Source organism: Barbus barbus, assembly GCF_936440315.1.
Source record: "Barbus barbus genome assembly, chromosome: 15".
NCBI classification, from domain to species: Eukaryota; Metazoa; Chordata; class Actinopteri; order Cypriniformes; family Cyprinidae; genus Barbus; species Barbus barbus.
The window spans coordinates 30,115,717-30,130,630 of NC_136743.1; the positions used below are offsets into that span (position 1 = coordinate 30,115,717).

At 35.8% G+C, this 14,914-nt stretch overlaps 1 protein-coding gene across 1 annotated transcript in view; it reads left to right on the top strand.

Moving 5' to 3' along the window:
* pth1r (parathyroid hormone 1 receptor) overlaps positions 1 to 14,830 on the top strand; it is a 103,730-nt gene extending 88,900 nt beyond the window's left edge. The window contains exons 5-13 of the mRNA XM_079435377.1: positions 651 to 745; positions 4,720 to 4,906; positions 6,220 to 6,373; positions 7,407 to 7,467; positions 7,697 to 7,763; positions 8,040 to 8,134; positions 8,634 to 8,775; positions 8,882 to 8,923; positions 11,875 to 14,830. Coding sequence (XP_079291503.1) covers positions 651 to 745; positions 4,720 to 4,906; positions 6,220 to 6,373; positions 7,407 to 7,467; positions 7,697 to 7,763; positions 8,040 to 8,134; positions 8,634 to 8,775; positions 8,882 to 8,923; positions 11,875 to 12,228 — 1,197 coding nt within the window. The 3' untranslated portion in view covers positions 12,229 to 14,830. The remainder of the gene's footprint in view (positions 1 to 650; positions 746 to 4,719; positions 4,907 to 6,219; positions 6,374 to 7,406; positions 7,468 to 7,696; positions 7,764 to 8,039; positions 8,135 to 8,633; positions 8,776 to 8,881; positions 8,924 to 11,874) is intronic.
* Positions 14,831 to 14,914: the final 84 nt, after the last annotated feature.

The window sequence follows — 14,914 nt, forward strand, 5'->3', positions numbered from 1 at the left end:
GTCGCTTTATTGATCCCAAAGAGGCACCAAATCACTTTCATCGACTTTTACATTAAATGTTCCCTTAGCCATCTTCAAGAATCGGCTAAAAACACATCTCTTCCATCTTTATTTGACTCTCTAACTCTAGCACTCTCTATTTGAATTCTATTCTTTAAAAAAAAAAAAACTTGCCCTTTTAGACTTGCAATCTATTAATTTACTAACTGCTTGTTTTCTTAAAAAAAAAACTAACACTAGCTTGTCTAATCTTTTTGTATTCTATCTATTTGTTTTCTTTTTATGTATTATATAATTAAAAAAAACTCTGTGTTAAGGTAACTGAGACTTGTTATAGCACTTGCATATCATTGCTCTTTTGTTGATTTTGATTGCTTCCATTGTCCTCATTTGTAAGTCGCTTTTCAATAAAATTGTATGCTAAATTACTAAATGTAAATGCTAATTGCAGCTGTTATTTTTATTTGACATTTTTTTCAATTGTCAGTCCTGATGCATGTTCAGTATATGATTTGATTATGATATGATTGTCTGTTTTATACGCCCATTCTGATATTCTTGCTTGAACACCAAGACCTACAGCTGTTTTCCTTTCTGTTCCTGGTGCAGTTATCTTGTTCTCACTTTCTTATTTTTGTCTTTATTCTCAGGAGGTTTTTGACAGACTTTACCTGATCTACACGGTGGGCTACTCCATCTCTCTGGGATCCCTTATGGTGGCGACAGTCATCCTAGGATACTTTCGGTAAGAAAAACCCGCCTCCTTGTTTTCATAGAAAGGATTGACGAAGCCCTTCACAATGAAGAATCTAAAAAAGCAATAGTTTCCCTTAGTCTGGGGGCTGTGCAGAAATTATATTGCTTGGACAAAAATGGCATATCAAACAAGACGTCTATGCATAAACATATTCTGTTTTACATGTTTTATTATTTTTCTCTTTGATTCATAGAGTTCTTGCATAGAACTTGCCAGCAACATGCCAGCATTTTCAGATTTAACACTACTATTGTTCCTGCTGAACAACAGAAGTATTTCGCAGAAATTTCATTGATTCAAGACCAGAAATTAGTCATTTTTTAATAATAAGTAGTACTTTTTTGTAAAACAATTAGCCATAGACAAAATCATAATTGCGATATATAAACTCGCAAATGCATGAAAAAGTCAGAATCGCAAGATATAAACTCAAAATTGTGAGAAAGTCAGAATTGAGCATTTATATCTTGCAATTCTGACTTTTTTCATGCATTTGCGAGTTTATATTCCACAATGCTGACTTTTTTCCTCACAATTGCAAGTTTATAATCTGCAGTTCAGACTTTCTCTTCTAATTATGAGTTCATATCCTGCAATTTCACTTTTGTCTTGCAAATTGAGAGTTCAGCGCCAAAATGCTTTTTTGCAGAGTTGCTTTTATATATTGCAAATATTGCAATCTGTCAATAAATACAAAGACATTTGGATTGCTTGAACACCACAGAAGTGTGAAATTGGTCTTAATCAGGGTTCTCAGGCTACAATCTAAATACAATATACATGCCCCGTTTTGTTGACTAGATTTGTTTACTTGATGCAAGTTTTATGATATCCACATGTAGACTTGGTTCATGTAGATGCATTTATCAAAGACTCCAGCTGAATGTCTGCTAGCTGCCAATGTTTACACTCTGGTTTGACGGAGAAATGAGTTACAATAAACTAAATGACTTTGAGTAATTTTTTTTTTTTTAATGTTGAGTTGAGATGTGTGCTTTTATGGTCATGAGACATGAGCAGAACAATTTTTTGTGTAAAACATTTGTAAAACCCATTTTAGTAATACTTAATAGGTTTATAGTAACAAAGCACTTATAAACCATTAGCAAACTATTAGTTTATTATAGTTAATTCATAGTTTATAAACTTTTGTCCCTATGTTAATACATTATTATGCTACAGTATGTACAAATAATGAGTTCCTCATTCATCAACCTAACTGACATACAGTATTTAAACCAGTAGTACAACAGTTGTTAATGGTATCAGGAGTAATTAGTTATCACTGTAGATTAGATCGTGGAAAATACTACATTAAAGGTATCTTTATCAGACATTAATTGCTAATTGCATTAATGCAAAGTTTATATGAAGAGTTCAGATGCAAAAGCCTCTAAGTGCCATTTTTTAATTTTCTTCTAAAATGAGCATTTTTATCAGGTTCAGTAATTTCACTCTAATGGCAATGAATAGGTTATTTGCATTGCCATTAAAGTGAAGTAACTGAACATAAACACAGGAGCCTGAGAAAAATGCATTTTTGAAGAAAATTTCAAATGGCACTTAGAGGCTTTTGCATTTGAGCTCATATATATAATGTGAAATTATGATTATGTGAGGTTATGATTAATTAAAAAAAGGTTTGATTAGTTATTTTTAATCGATTAACAGCACTTAATATGATTTTGTAAATTACAATGGCAATGAATGAAGAAATTACTATTTGTACATATCCTATTAATTTATTAACAATGCATTTTTTATCTGTAAATTAACTACAAATGAATAATTTGCAAATTAATACGGTATTTGCTGTATGCCAAATTTGACCTAAACTGTCACATTTGATGTATGAATGGCTTTGAATGGCACGTCCTGCTCGTGTTTCAGGAATAAGGCACAGTGGTTCAGGAGTTAATGTTTTTTGCAAGTGTGCTGAAAGTGACTATTTTACTTTTAAAACTTCAATAAAATGTTGTGTTTTGACTTGACTGAAGCGATCGGTTTTCCAAATGAACTGCATCAAGTGAATGTTTCTCTAATAGTTGACCCAGCGTGTGTACTGGCCCTTTTTCAATATTAAGACATATGAGTGCATTTATTACTTTAGCGTTCAATCGTTCCATATTCATTGCTAATTAATGCAAAGAGGTTCCCTTCGTTATTTATCCAGCGGGCTTATTCAAATAAAGGGTCGGGTCGTGTGCGGAACGAGCTGCTGACAGGTACCAGATTAGCTTGACTCGGCTCCAGTGCTCCGTGTTGTTAAGAGCCAGCCATTGCCTGGGCACCAGGAAGTGCAGATCAGGAAAATGACTTTAATAAGGGCCCGTTTGGGCCGCTGCTGATCCGCTGCCAGCGTTTCCATGCTCTGCGCTCACAGTGTCAGTAGTATGGTCTCAGGTGCATGGGCTCCAGGACATCAGCCATGCAGCACGGTGACTCTCAGACATTAGCTCCAGTGTTTGAGGCATGCTTTGAGAAGCCAGTATCTACACGGATCGGCTCTCTGGAGCTTCCCGATCAATAGTTCCCAATGGGACGGTGGTCAAACAGCAGTTAGTCTACTGACGAGGAGGCAAGCGATTCCACACAGCTGCTCTAAACCTCTCCAGAGGAGCGAGAGGAATAACAAAAATAAACCCAAAAGGTTTCATATTTCAACACGCCTGGCTGAAAAAAAAAAAGAGGCCGGACTGAACACCTGAAGTGTGCATTTTCAGAGAATTAGTAAGAAATGACATGGATACTGATACTGATACTGAATGGATACTGATCACAAAAGAAAATTACAATTGTAATTTTGATTCCATGCTATCTTTAAAATATCACACACAATCTGTGGCGATTGTCTGGTGTTGGACCAAAACAAACACCCACAATTATTACTGACCAGTGGAGGTTCAGAAACCATTTTTGAAATTGTTCTCTAATAGCACAAATTGATCAGTGATTCTCATGAGTTGATCTTGTTTGCCCTCTGTGTTGAATGAATGGGGCATTTTAGTGCAGACATTTAGGTGCCTGTAGTCTTTTAGTTGACATCAATACTGTATCCTTTTGAGACAAAAGTGCCCTTTGACATTAGCTCCGATGGCTAATGTGATCTCATGAATAACCATACAGTATGCATTTGGCTCTAGCACATGTATAGTTTTGTATGTTAGCATAAGCATTGAAACATACAGGATGGATTTGTTGGCAGCATTTAAAACGCAAACATTTTTACACGTGAACAACTGTAGAAATGTACAAATGTTTATGGATCTTTTCAGGTTCATTGAATACTTAATTGAGTTGGGAATATCCATGCAATAGTGCGTATATTATAACTAAAACATCTGTCACTGTGCATATTTACATTATAACTGTGCATTATATTATAACTTTTTATATTATTGTTATGTGGTTAGCATTAGGTAGAGGTGGCTGAAGGGCAAACTATAATATACCTGCACAAATATATTTACAGTGTAATATAAGGGATTTGGTGTGTAATGTTACAAATACTTAAAAATCATTTTTTCAGAGGACTGCAACAAATCTGGAGGAGCTTTTACTTAATAGACTTGCTCCGGTCAAACTAGTTTGAGAGAGTGTAGACAAACCGAAGGGAATTTGGGAAACACATGCTTGCAATTTTGTTTTTATAGCTTACTTTTTGAGCCCTTCATTTTCAACATTTGTGCTTTCTGAACCTTTTAAATCCAAAGAATGTGTTACAGTCAGCGGCAGACTCATCTGGCTCTAATTAAGATCAGTATTGTTCTTCTAGCCTCTGTGAAATGGCAATGGAGAGCAACTAAACACACACACGTATCCAAGTATCTGCTATTGTATGGTACTAATCTGCAAAGTCTGGTCTGTGATTGCATGTACCTTGATACCTCACACTGTTTACACCTAATTATGAAATAACCCCTGTTTGACTTCATTTTTCTTTTTAATCTTTCATTCTTCAGGCGGCTACATTGCACCAGAAACTACATCCACATGCACCTGTTTGTATCGTTCATGTTGAGGGCCGTTAGTATATTTGTGAAAGATGTGGTGTTGTACTCTGGTGCCGCTCTGCAGGAAATGGAGCGCATCACTGTGGAGGATCTCAAATCCATCACAGAAGCCCCTCCTGCCAACAAAACCAAGTTTGTAAGTGCAGCACACATACAATCATATCTATCAACGAAGCCCATAACAGAGGAAACTCACATTGTGTTGTTGCCATAGTAGTAGTAGTTTGGGAGCATCGTTATCCTCTGAAGACATTTGTTGTTGACTTGCCACTATAAGACCCTCCTGTAATTTTCACATATTTTTGTAACCAGGAAACAGGGTGTTCAATTAAGCTTTATGTGAATAAATTCCTTTTTAATTGAACATTATAATTAAGACTATTATAGTAACTATGGTAGTTGCTCAATACCTAGCAACAGGAAAGATTATGGATATTCTCGTTTGGCATGAATATCATGAATATAAAGAGACTATGATATAATAGAGAGTCATCCAGCAGCAGCCCAGTTCCCTTTCGATGGAGGTTCACACTGCATTGTGTCAGTAGCTGATGCTAGGGGGAGACACCATTTTCCAAAAATACTGTGTCCCTGTTGAATCCCACCAGTGTCTCACTCTGGCCAATGGCATTGGAGTGTGTCAAATATTTGAATAAATATTTAATGCTGTCATTTTTAATTGCACATCATTGGCTGGCTTGCTATTTGATTTCACTTATGGTAATTTGGTAACACTTTAGTATAGCGACCAATTCTCACTATAAACCAGTTGCTTATAGTAGCATATTGCTGTTTATTTGTACTTATAAAGCACATATTAATGCCTTGGACCATATTTTAGATCCTGTAATCTTACCCAATACATAAACTTAACAACTACACTGTTAGACATTTCTGTCATTTCTACAGTTATTAACTGTATATCACCCAGTATGATGCTGCAAATTCCCTTTACAGTTAATAACAGTAATACCCTTTGCATCATGGGAATTTTCTGTGACGTCAGACCCCACATACAGGGACTTACTGTATTTTAAATAATTGCTGTATACTACTGTATTTGCAGTAACGGTCTCTTTGGCGCCATTCTATTGAGGTTGCTTTATTTTCCTCATTTCTTACATTTGGATTGACATGATTTGAACGCCATTGGCCAGTCCAAGACACGGGTGTGATTCAATAGGGCACAGTATTTTTGGAGAAAGGTAGTTTCCCATAGCACTAGCTACTGACGCCACATCTCGTTTCCTCATCTCAAGGCACAGAGGCAACCACTCACATCATCTTTAGAAACTCTTTTAAATTGTCCTTCTCTATTAGCTATACATTTAGATTTTTGAGGGCGAGTCAAGTTACACGTAGCTTGTATCTCAAAACCAAATTAAGGTGAAATAGGCACACATGCATCTAATCAATATGCGCTGAATCGATTTTTCTTTACCCTTCAAGATTGGCTGTAAGGTGGCTGTCACTCTCTTCTTGTACTTCTTGGCGACTAATTATTACTGGATTCTGGTGGAAGGCCTGTACCTGCACAGCCTTATCTTCATGACCTTCTTCTCAGACAGGAAGTACCTTTGGGGCTTTACTCTGATTGGCTGGGGTGAGTAAACAATCTTCTTCATGTAAACTCATTTCTAATACACAACAGTAGGGCATAATTGTTTGGCTTCTGGCTACAGACACCAAATCATACAAAAGATTTAATTAATGCTTTCTTTGAACATCTTCTCCAATTAATTTGAAATTGGCTATCAATTGGCAAAAATGGCGCCGCTGTGTTCGGACGCCGTACAGGCCGCTCCACTTAGATTTTGCTTTAATTTACTTACTTTTACTTTCTCTTTTTACACATTTCACGTCGGCACTGATCACCTATAACATAGAAACACTTTTGGACATTGGAAACCGCTACACTAACCTGTTCCAGGACACTTTAGCCAAGAATCCAGCGTGGTCTCTTGAGAAAATACCTACATTTCACTGCTGGTTATACTCTGTATAATTGTGTATGTGACAAATAAAAAATCTTGAATCAATTGGGCTATCAATTTGTGTATCAAACTGATTTTTAATTTTATTCTTGAAGAACAGCAACAGGTACTTTGAGGTATTGCTAATTGCTAACAGTGGCATGTGCTATATCTTTTGGAGACGGCAGTAAATGTGTCTGCTTTTCTGGATATACTTTGGACTCCACGGCTCCTGCATTGTACACACTGTGTGGAAAAGTTGAACATGCACAGCGCATACAATGTGGATGCTGTGGAGCTAAGCCACTTCTCTGTTGCTAATACCAGTGTTGCAGAGCCAAGGCTCAACTATAGAGTTTTTTCTGCTGGGCCAGTACTTCAGACTTATATAAATGATTTGATAGCATTGTCACCACCACCAACTCAACAATATAATACAATGCAATGCAATGAAATGGAATGAAATATTTTTAATGTATTATTATTATTAATTATTAATTACAATACAAGAACAAATAAACTAATACAATTATTTATTGGTTTAATTACTTGCAATAATCACTGGAAATCATACAGAAATCAAAGCCCTGAGGGTTCTTCTGTATGTAGCAATTTGAAATTGAAGGTCACTAAGGATTTCACTAAACAAGTTTCATTAAACAGGTGTTCCTGCGATGTTTGTGGCCATCTGGGCCAGTGTGAGAGCCACTCTCGCTGACACTGAGTAAGTGTTAGTGTTTCAAATCAATATTACCATTTATACAGGAATGCAATATCAATTCAGCTTGTAGAACAAATAAAATATTCTCTATGTGGTAAATAATGTATGCATGCTCAGGACTTTTGCAAAAGACTCTAGAAATAAAACACAGTATCTTTGTATACTATTTATTAAATATTAAATATTATTATTGAGCCTTCTAAAAGTGACTGATCTGGTTTATGATCTACAGGTGCTGGGATTTAAGTGCAGGAAACCTGAAATGGATAGTGCAGATCCCTATTCTGACAGCAATTGTTGTAAGTTTCCGTAAATAAAAATGAAAAAGAAATTCATAAGTAGTCATAATTATTTTGATAAATGTTTTTAGATTTTAAAATCATGAGAAGTGTAACTGTCAACTGTGTACAAATTTGACAAAGATCCGTTGAACTTACGTGTGTCTCAAGTAAATTGCAAATATAATATTGATTTGTCTTCCAGTTGCTTTAATGTTAATGCAGTTATTTCATCTGTCTGTTAGTTATGTATCAGTTATGATCTATTAAATTAGTGTATATATTTTTCCCCCAAAGGTAAATTTTTTGTTGTTCCTGAATATAATTAGAGTCTTGGCAACAAAACTTAGAGAAACAAATGCAGGAAGATGTGACACCAGACAACAGTATAGGTAAGATTATTATTATTTTGTTTACATTTCAACATCTGAAATATACACTACCATTTGAGATTTTTTTATGTTTTTGAAAGATGATTCTTATGTCCATCATGGCTGCATTTGATCAAAAATACAGTAATATAGTATACAGTACAGTAATAATATTAATATTTAAAATAACTGATTTCTATTTTAATATATAAAAAAATATCATATCTTTATTATATAGAAGTTTTATTATTATATTATATTTAAAAATATATAATATTTTTAAAAAGTGTTAAATGATCCTTAAGAAATCATTCTAATTTGCTGAAGTGGAAACCATGAATAGCTTGTATTTGAAATAGAAATCTTTTGTAGCATTATTATGCCTTTACTGTAATTGTTTTATCAATTTAATGATCCTTACTGAATAAAAGTGGCAATTACTATAAAAAAAAAATCCTACTGACCCCAACTATATACTTTGGTTATTAATCTTTGTGTTCTCTTTTTCTTTATGCCACAGAAAGCTGTTAAAGTCGACGCTGGTCCTCATGCCGTTGTTTGGGGTTCACTATATTGTGTTCATGGCAATGCCCTATACAGAAGTGTATGCGGTGCCATGGCAAATCCAGATGCATTATGAAATGCTCTTTAACTCATTCCAGGTAATATTTCAAAAAAATATGTACACAATTAAAATTGTACAAAGACACCAAAATATTGTATTATTACATGTATAATTATATTTTAAATTGATGCTCTATTTTCCAGGGATTCTTTGTTGCAATTATATATTGCTTCTGCAATGGAGAGGTAAGAATGAACTTTTAAATAATTGTTTATAATTAATTATTTTCACTGTGTGTATCACTTCGCTTATGTTGGCACATTCTAGACAGACTACCCAGTCAGTTTGTGTTTTAGTGCTGGGGATTTTTTTTAAAACATGAGCCTGCAATACTGGAGACTACAGATTCAGGACCACAGTCCTAGGACCCTATCTATTTGTTAGTAATAGCAATTTATACAATTTTATTGCACTTACTATTAAATTCTCAATTTGCTTTATTAATTTCCAGAAACAATTTACTGCTTTGATCATTTCATTTAAGGGTTTTATTCTCTTAAACAGCCCCCAATCCTAAACATAACTGTTGGTAACACTCTTGAAATATTTGTTAGATCATGTTATTTCTTTCTTAATGATCCTACATCACTATTTTAATATTCAAATTAATTGGTATGTGTAGAAATTTACATAACTAAAGTATTATAAAGTGTTAAAAATATTAACAATTATTCTTAGTTCATGTTAACTAATGTACTATATTACAGTGTTACTGATACATTAAATGAAGTAATCATTCAAAATTTGACCCTTTAAAATCATGCACTTTCCCAACTAAATCTAAACTAACTTTTCTTCACTGAATAGTAAAAATGACTCTTTTTGTTCTCTTTCTCTGGCTCACAGTGCATCCACTGGTGATGTAAATGCATTGTTGTTAATAGCTATATTTATTTATTGGGTGCATTTATTTGATCAATGGCAAACAAGAGATTTTTAGGCACTCTTTTTTTCCTCTTATTTAAGAACATTCTGCTGTTTTATAAAAGAATAATCTGTGATTACCTGTGGCTGAATCATGTTATTTTGTCCATAAACATATTGCAGTTCATTGTACTCTAGTGTGCTGTTGTCAAGAACATTAATGAAAATAAATGGGTTAATTTAAGTGACTGTGAAGAAGCAGTAAATGTGTATCTTAAAAATGGCAAGATTGTGTATCTCCTATTTACAGAAGAAAAATCACTAGGCTTGACCAGAATATGAACCTTTGAGTCTGTCTTTCATTATTATTTGCAGGTATTAAGAATTTAGAAAAAGGTATAACAACTTGTTTTAAGCAATGGGTAGATTACTCACAAATTCCGAATTATATGAACGACGAGTTCAACGCGCTCTAAGGAACTTTTGTGTTGGCGGACGGCGCTTCAGCGGTGGTCGTTCATGTGTCAAGTGGGTTGCGCACTTCAGCAGCTAAAAGAACATTTCCCTAAAAGAGCATTCACGGGTGCGTCTTTTTAAAGACGACGTAGCGTGTTGCTATAGACAACGTATCACCTGTGCGTTTCTGGATGCAGTCGTTAGCTGGTGCAGGGTGATTGTCACGATCGCTGCCTCACGTGCCTGGGCATTAAGCACGCTGTGGTGGCGTTCGTGGATGAGTCATGTTCTCATGCGGGAAGATAATCATCTCGGAGTAGCGGGCCAGACTTTGTTACCCTAAAGGGACAGAGCTCCATTGCCTCTGCCTCGATCTGGTTCTTGTCCTGGCTGCAGGGACCCTTGAGGGACCATCGCTCCTCTGGCACTCCACAACCAGTTGAGCTGTCAAATGAACATGCTGGGCCCTCTTCAAGGAGCGTATCAGCAGTATCCTTTGGCGGTCTCACTAGCTTCTGCGGACCATCAGCCTCGGCTATGCGATTCAGTTCGTCCAGCATCCCCCCAAGTTCAGCAGCATCCGCTTCACATCAGTGAAGGCGGCTGATGCTCCTTTCTTGCTTTCGGAGATCGCAGTCCTACTGTCGAAGGACGTGATAGAGCCAGTTCCTCCAGCCGATATGATGATGGGGGTTTTACAGCCCCTACTTGCGTGTCTTGCGTCTAACTGCATGTCTTGAGTCGGGCCCTTCACCGATTATCATTCAAGATGTTGATGCAGAAATGCATCTTCGGGTGCATCCGTCCCCGAGATTGGTTTGCAGCGATTGAACTGAAGAGCACATACTTTCATGGGTCGATCCTTCCGTGCCACAGACCATTTCTGTGGTTTGCGTTCGAAGGACTTGCATAGCAGTACAGGGTCCTGCCCTTCGGGCTGTCCCTGTCCACCCGTATCTTCACGAAAGTTGCGGAGGGGGCTCTTGTTCCCCTCAGAGAGAAAGGTGTTCGCATCCTCAACTATCTTGACAACTGGCTTATACTAGCACAGTCTCGGGATCAGTTGTGCGAGCACAGGGACCTGGTGGTCCGGCACCTCATTGAGTTGGGTCTTCGGGTCAACTGGGAAAAGAGCAAACTCTCCCCGACACAGAGGATCTTTTTTCTCGGTATGGAGTTGGATTCGGTCGGATTCAGACGTTACATACGTAACCGAGACGTTAGTCACGTAATCCATTATTTAACACATTTTAGGTAATATAATCAGATTACTTTTAGATTATTTTTTACTTCATTTGCTTGTCACATTGATTTTAATAGGATAATGTTGTACCATATTGATATAATTCAACAATTAAAATAAAGCACTTATTAAAAAAAGATTAAATTATTTGCTTACCTACATGTCATGTGAAAATTAACCAATCGTCAGTGAAATGTTGAAAAAAACACCGATTTTTGTTAGTCCAGTGGTCAAATGCCGGGGCCACCTGACTAGTGACTGGTCTTTGAGTAAATGTCCACAAAACTGACAGATTTTCTGAATGCATATTAGCAGTAGGCTATTTTAGAAAGGAAAATGTAAAAGGTGAAAAAGAAGAATTAGGAAGAATCAATAAATTAAAAATAATTTATTTTGTGTGAATATGTAATCAATAAAAAAAACAACTGTAATCTGATTATGAGTATTTTAAAATGTAATACTACTAAGTATTTAATTTTTAGACTCTGATAACATAATCCAGATTACATGCAATCAGTTACTTCCCATCTGATTGTTTTATTCACATTTATTCTCATTCTTATCACTCTTTAGGTCCAAGCAGAAATCAAGAAGTCATGGAGTCGGAGGACGCTCGCTCTGGACTTCAAGAGAAAAGCCCGGAGTGGCAGTAACACGTATAGCTATGGACCCATGGTGTCTCACACCAGCGTCACTAACGTGACCGCACGGGGCCCTCTGGCCCTGCACCTCAACACCCGCCTGGGGCCCGTCTCCCTCAACGGCCACCGTAACCTCCCGGGATACGTGAAGAACGGCTCGGTCTCTGAGAACTCAATCCCGTCCTCGGGACAGGAGCTCCATATACAAGAGGAAGAACCTTCGAAGAACTTCCAAGCGGAAAAAACCATCCCGGTGGTGGAGGAGGAAAGAGAAACAGTCATGTGACTTCACAAACCTTAATAAAGACAATGAAAAATGTTGAAGGATTAGAAAATCCTTTGTTTCTCAGGATTTCCTCACAATTTGGGTTGTGGGACCATCTCAGATGTACAGTTGGACCTAATGGACCAGATATGATCCGTGTCTTTTAAATGAGCCACAATGTTCTTGCGAGACTGGAAGCTACTACAGGCACCAGGCCATCTTCACCAGCAGTATTCGGAGGATGAGAACAGATTTTGGCTTCAAAAATTGTGGTGAACGCATTGTGAACATACAAAGCCGGTGCTATCAGGCTGGCACATCACCTCCTTAGATGAAGAACGGTGAGTTTGCTTCAGGATCAAGTCATATGAAATATATGGCACTGTGGACCATGAATTGTAAATAAGACACTCATATTAAAAAAAAAAAAATATTAAAAATATAAAAAGCTTTTGATCAGCACTAACATAATGTTATTTACAGATGCAACTGCCAGTAGGGACACTCTTTGTGTTATGATAGCAGGTTTTTGTTAGTAGAACGTGATATTTATATGTCTCTAAGCCTTGAGCGGTTGTGTCTTGTTTATCAATGTGTTTAATCAGTAGATTTGCCAAATCTTGCCAGACTGTCTTTTTTCTTCATGAGTGAATTCCCTCTGAATCTGTGTAGATTTATACAGTACAAGCTTGCATTATTGCCAGTGATGATGAAGTGATTGTTGCCAGTGCTGAAACGTCAAATAATTTTGTTATAAGGATCAACACATACTATACTAAGCATAAAAGATCAATTCTGTCGGCATTTTTCATTTTCAGGGTCATTTTTGGCTGCCTTAACATTGTAATTTAGCATAGATTATAATACTGTTAACTGCTGCCATTTTTATCATCCAAAGTGGAAAATCGTCACATTGTCTGATCATGCATAAGCAATACATAAGCAATTATTAACCAGCCTCATGATATGAGGCGTCATTCATATCTGAAGCACAAACAATAAATGATGAGTTATGCATAAGCAGACATTTAGCACGTAAAGTAAGGTGTGCATTCACATCTTTAACCCTGCAGTATAGCACTATTAATTATTGCATGGCATAACATTTAACAGATTATTACAGTTTGCATTCAACGGGAATTATTTAAATATTTTCATAAATATACTGATCTGTTAAGTGTTTTTTTTAATAACGCATTAATTAAGTTTATTATATTGCCTTACAAAATATCCTTTGGCAGCACCCAGTATATTACTTTCATTTCTTTTTCAGATGTCATATTTCAAGTGTCAGGCCATGAATGAATAAAATACGCCTCTCATTCTGAGTAATTCAATTAACAGCATCATTATGCTCTGTTTCAGGGAATTCTTGATCTCCATTAAAGGCATCATAAGAGCCGTTCACTGAAAACCTCTATAAATTATTATACATTATCCTCATTATCGTATAATGAATGACTGTCATATTTTTGACATCTAGTCTTCATCCTGAAAAAGGCTTTTATTATACCTGCTCATGCTTCACTCCACTGCCTCACATTACATTCAATCGTTTCATCATAATGTGTCATGCATTACTGTAGATGAGAAGCTGAATCTCATTTTTTTACAGCCATAAGGAAGAACAAACTGAAGTCAGTATTGTAGGTTTAGAGGCTCATGGTCTGTTATGTATAATATAATGCTGCTTTATGTTACTCCATGTATATATGTCAATATTGTGTTTACACGTGTCCACACAGTTATGAGCTAAATGTTCCTCTGCATATGTTTTAGAATTTAATACTGATATGGAAAGACTGTAATCCATGATTTTATATGCTGGCAGTTCAGTATACAGCAGTACAGATGCTGAAAAAAAGCCTAAATTCAGATAGTTTTTCATATTTCATATTGCAAGCAATTCATGTTTGCTAAATTCAAACCATTACTCGACAAAATAAACTTTAACAAAATATATACATATGCATTCTGCTTTTCTTTACATAACAACCGTTTGAACTTGAATTTGAGGTCAGATCAAAATGACAACATTTCAATCATTCATAATTTTTACCATTAAATGTAGAATTTTCAGTTGTATTATTTATAAAATGTCATCTGTTTTTTCACTTTTTATGCCTTGGTACTCAATAACATTTGAGACTGTTTGTTTTAGATATTAACAGGGATTGATTTGAAAATAACTGCTTGAATGATGGATGTGCATTTCTGTTCAATATTGAGGATTCATGACAGTCGAGAAATTGATCTTATTTTACTGCTTTGAATATCTCTGCTTTGCTCGTGTGTTTTATTACATATTTTTATTACATCCCGCCATTCTTCATGTCCTCAGTATAGAAGTGTTTTTGACCAAAAATGAATATTCTGAAAAACCTTCCTTGCTTTCTTTCTGCAGTGGACCTCTTTTAAAATATTTTTGAAAAGGAAAAGTAGATTTGTTGTTGTTGTTGATGTTTATATGTTATGTTACATAAATGCAAACTAACTTTTCTATGTACACCGGTGTTGTGTATTTTAGTGCTGATCATGTGTATCATGTGAATAATAAATGAAAATGTATAATTAACAGAGAATCATTTATTGACAATATTTACAATTTACAATAAAATAAATATGCTGTAAATGTGCTTCATACATTTTCTTACAAAAAATAAAAAATGGCTAATGAAAATTTAGCACACACCATTAAGGTGAATAA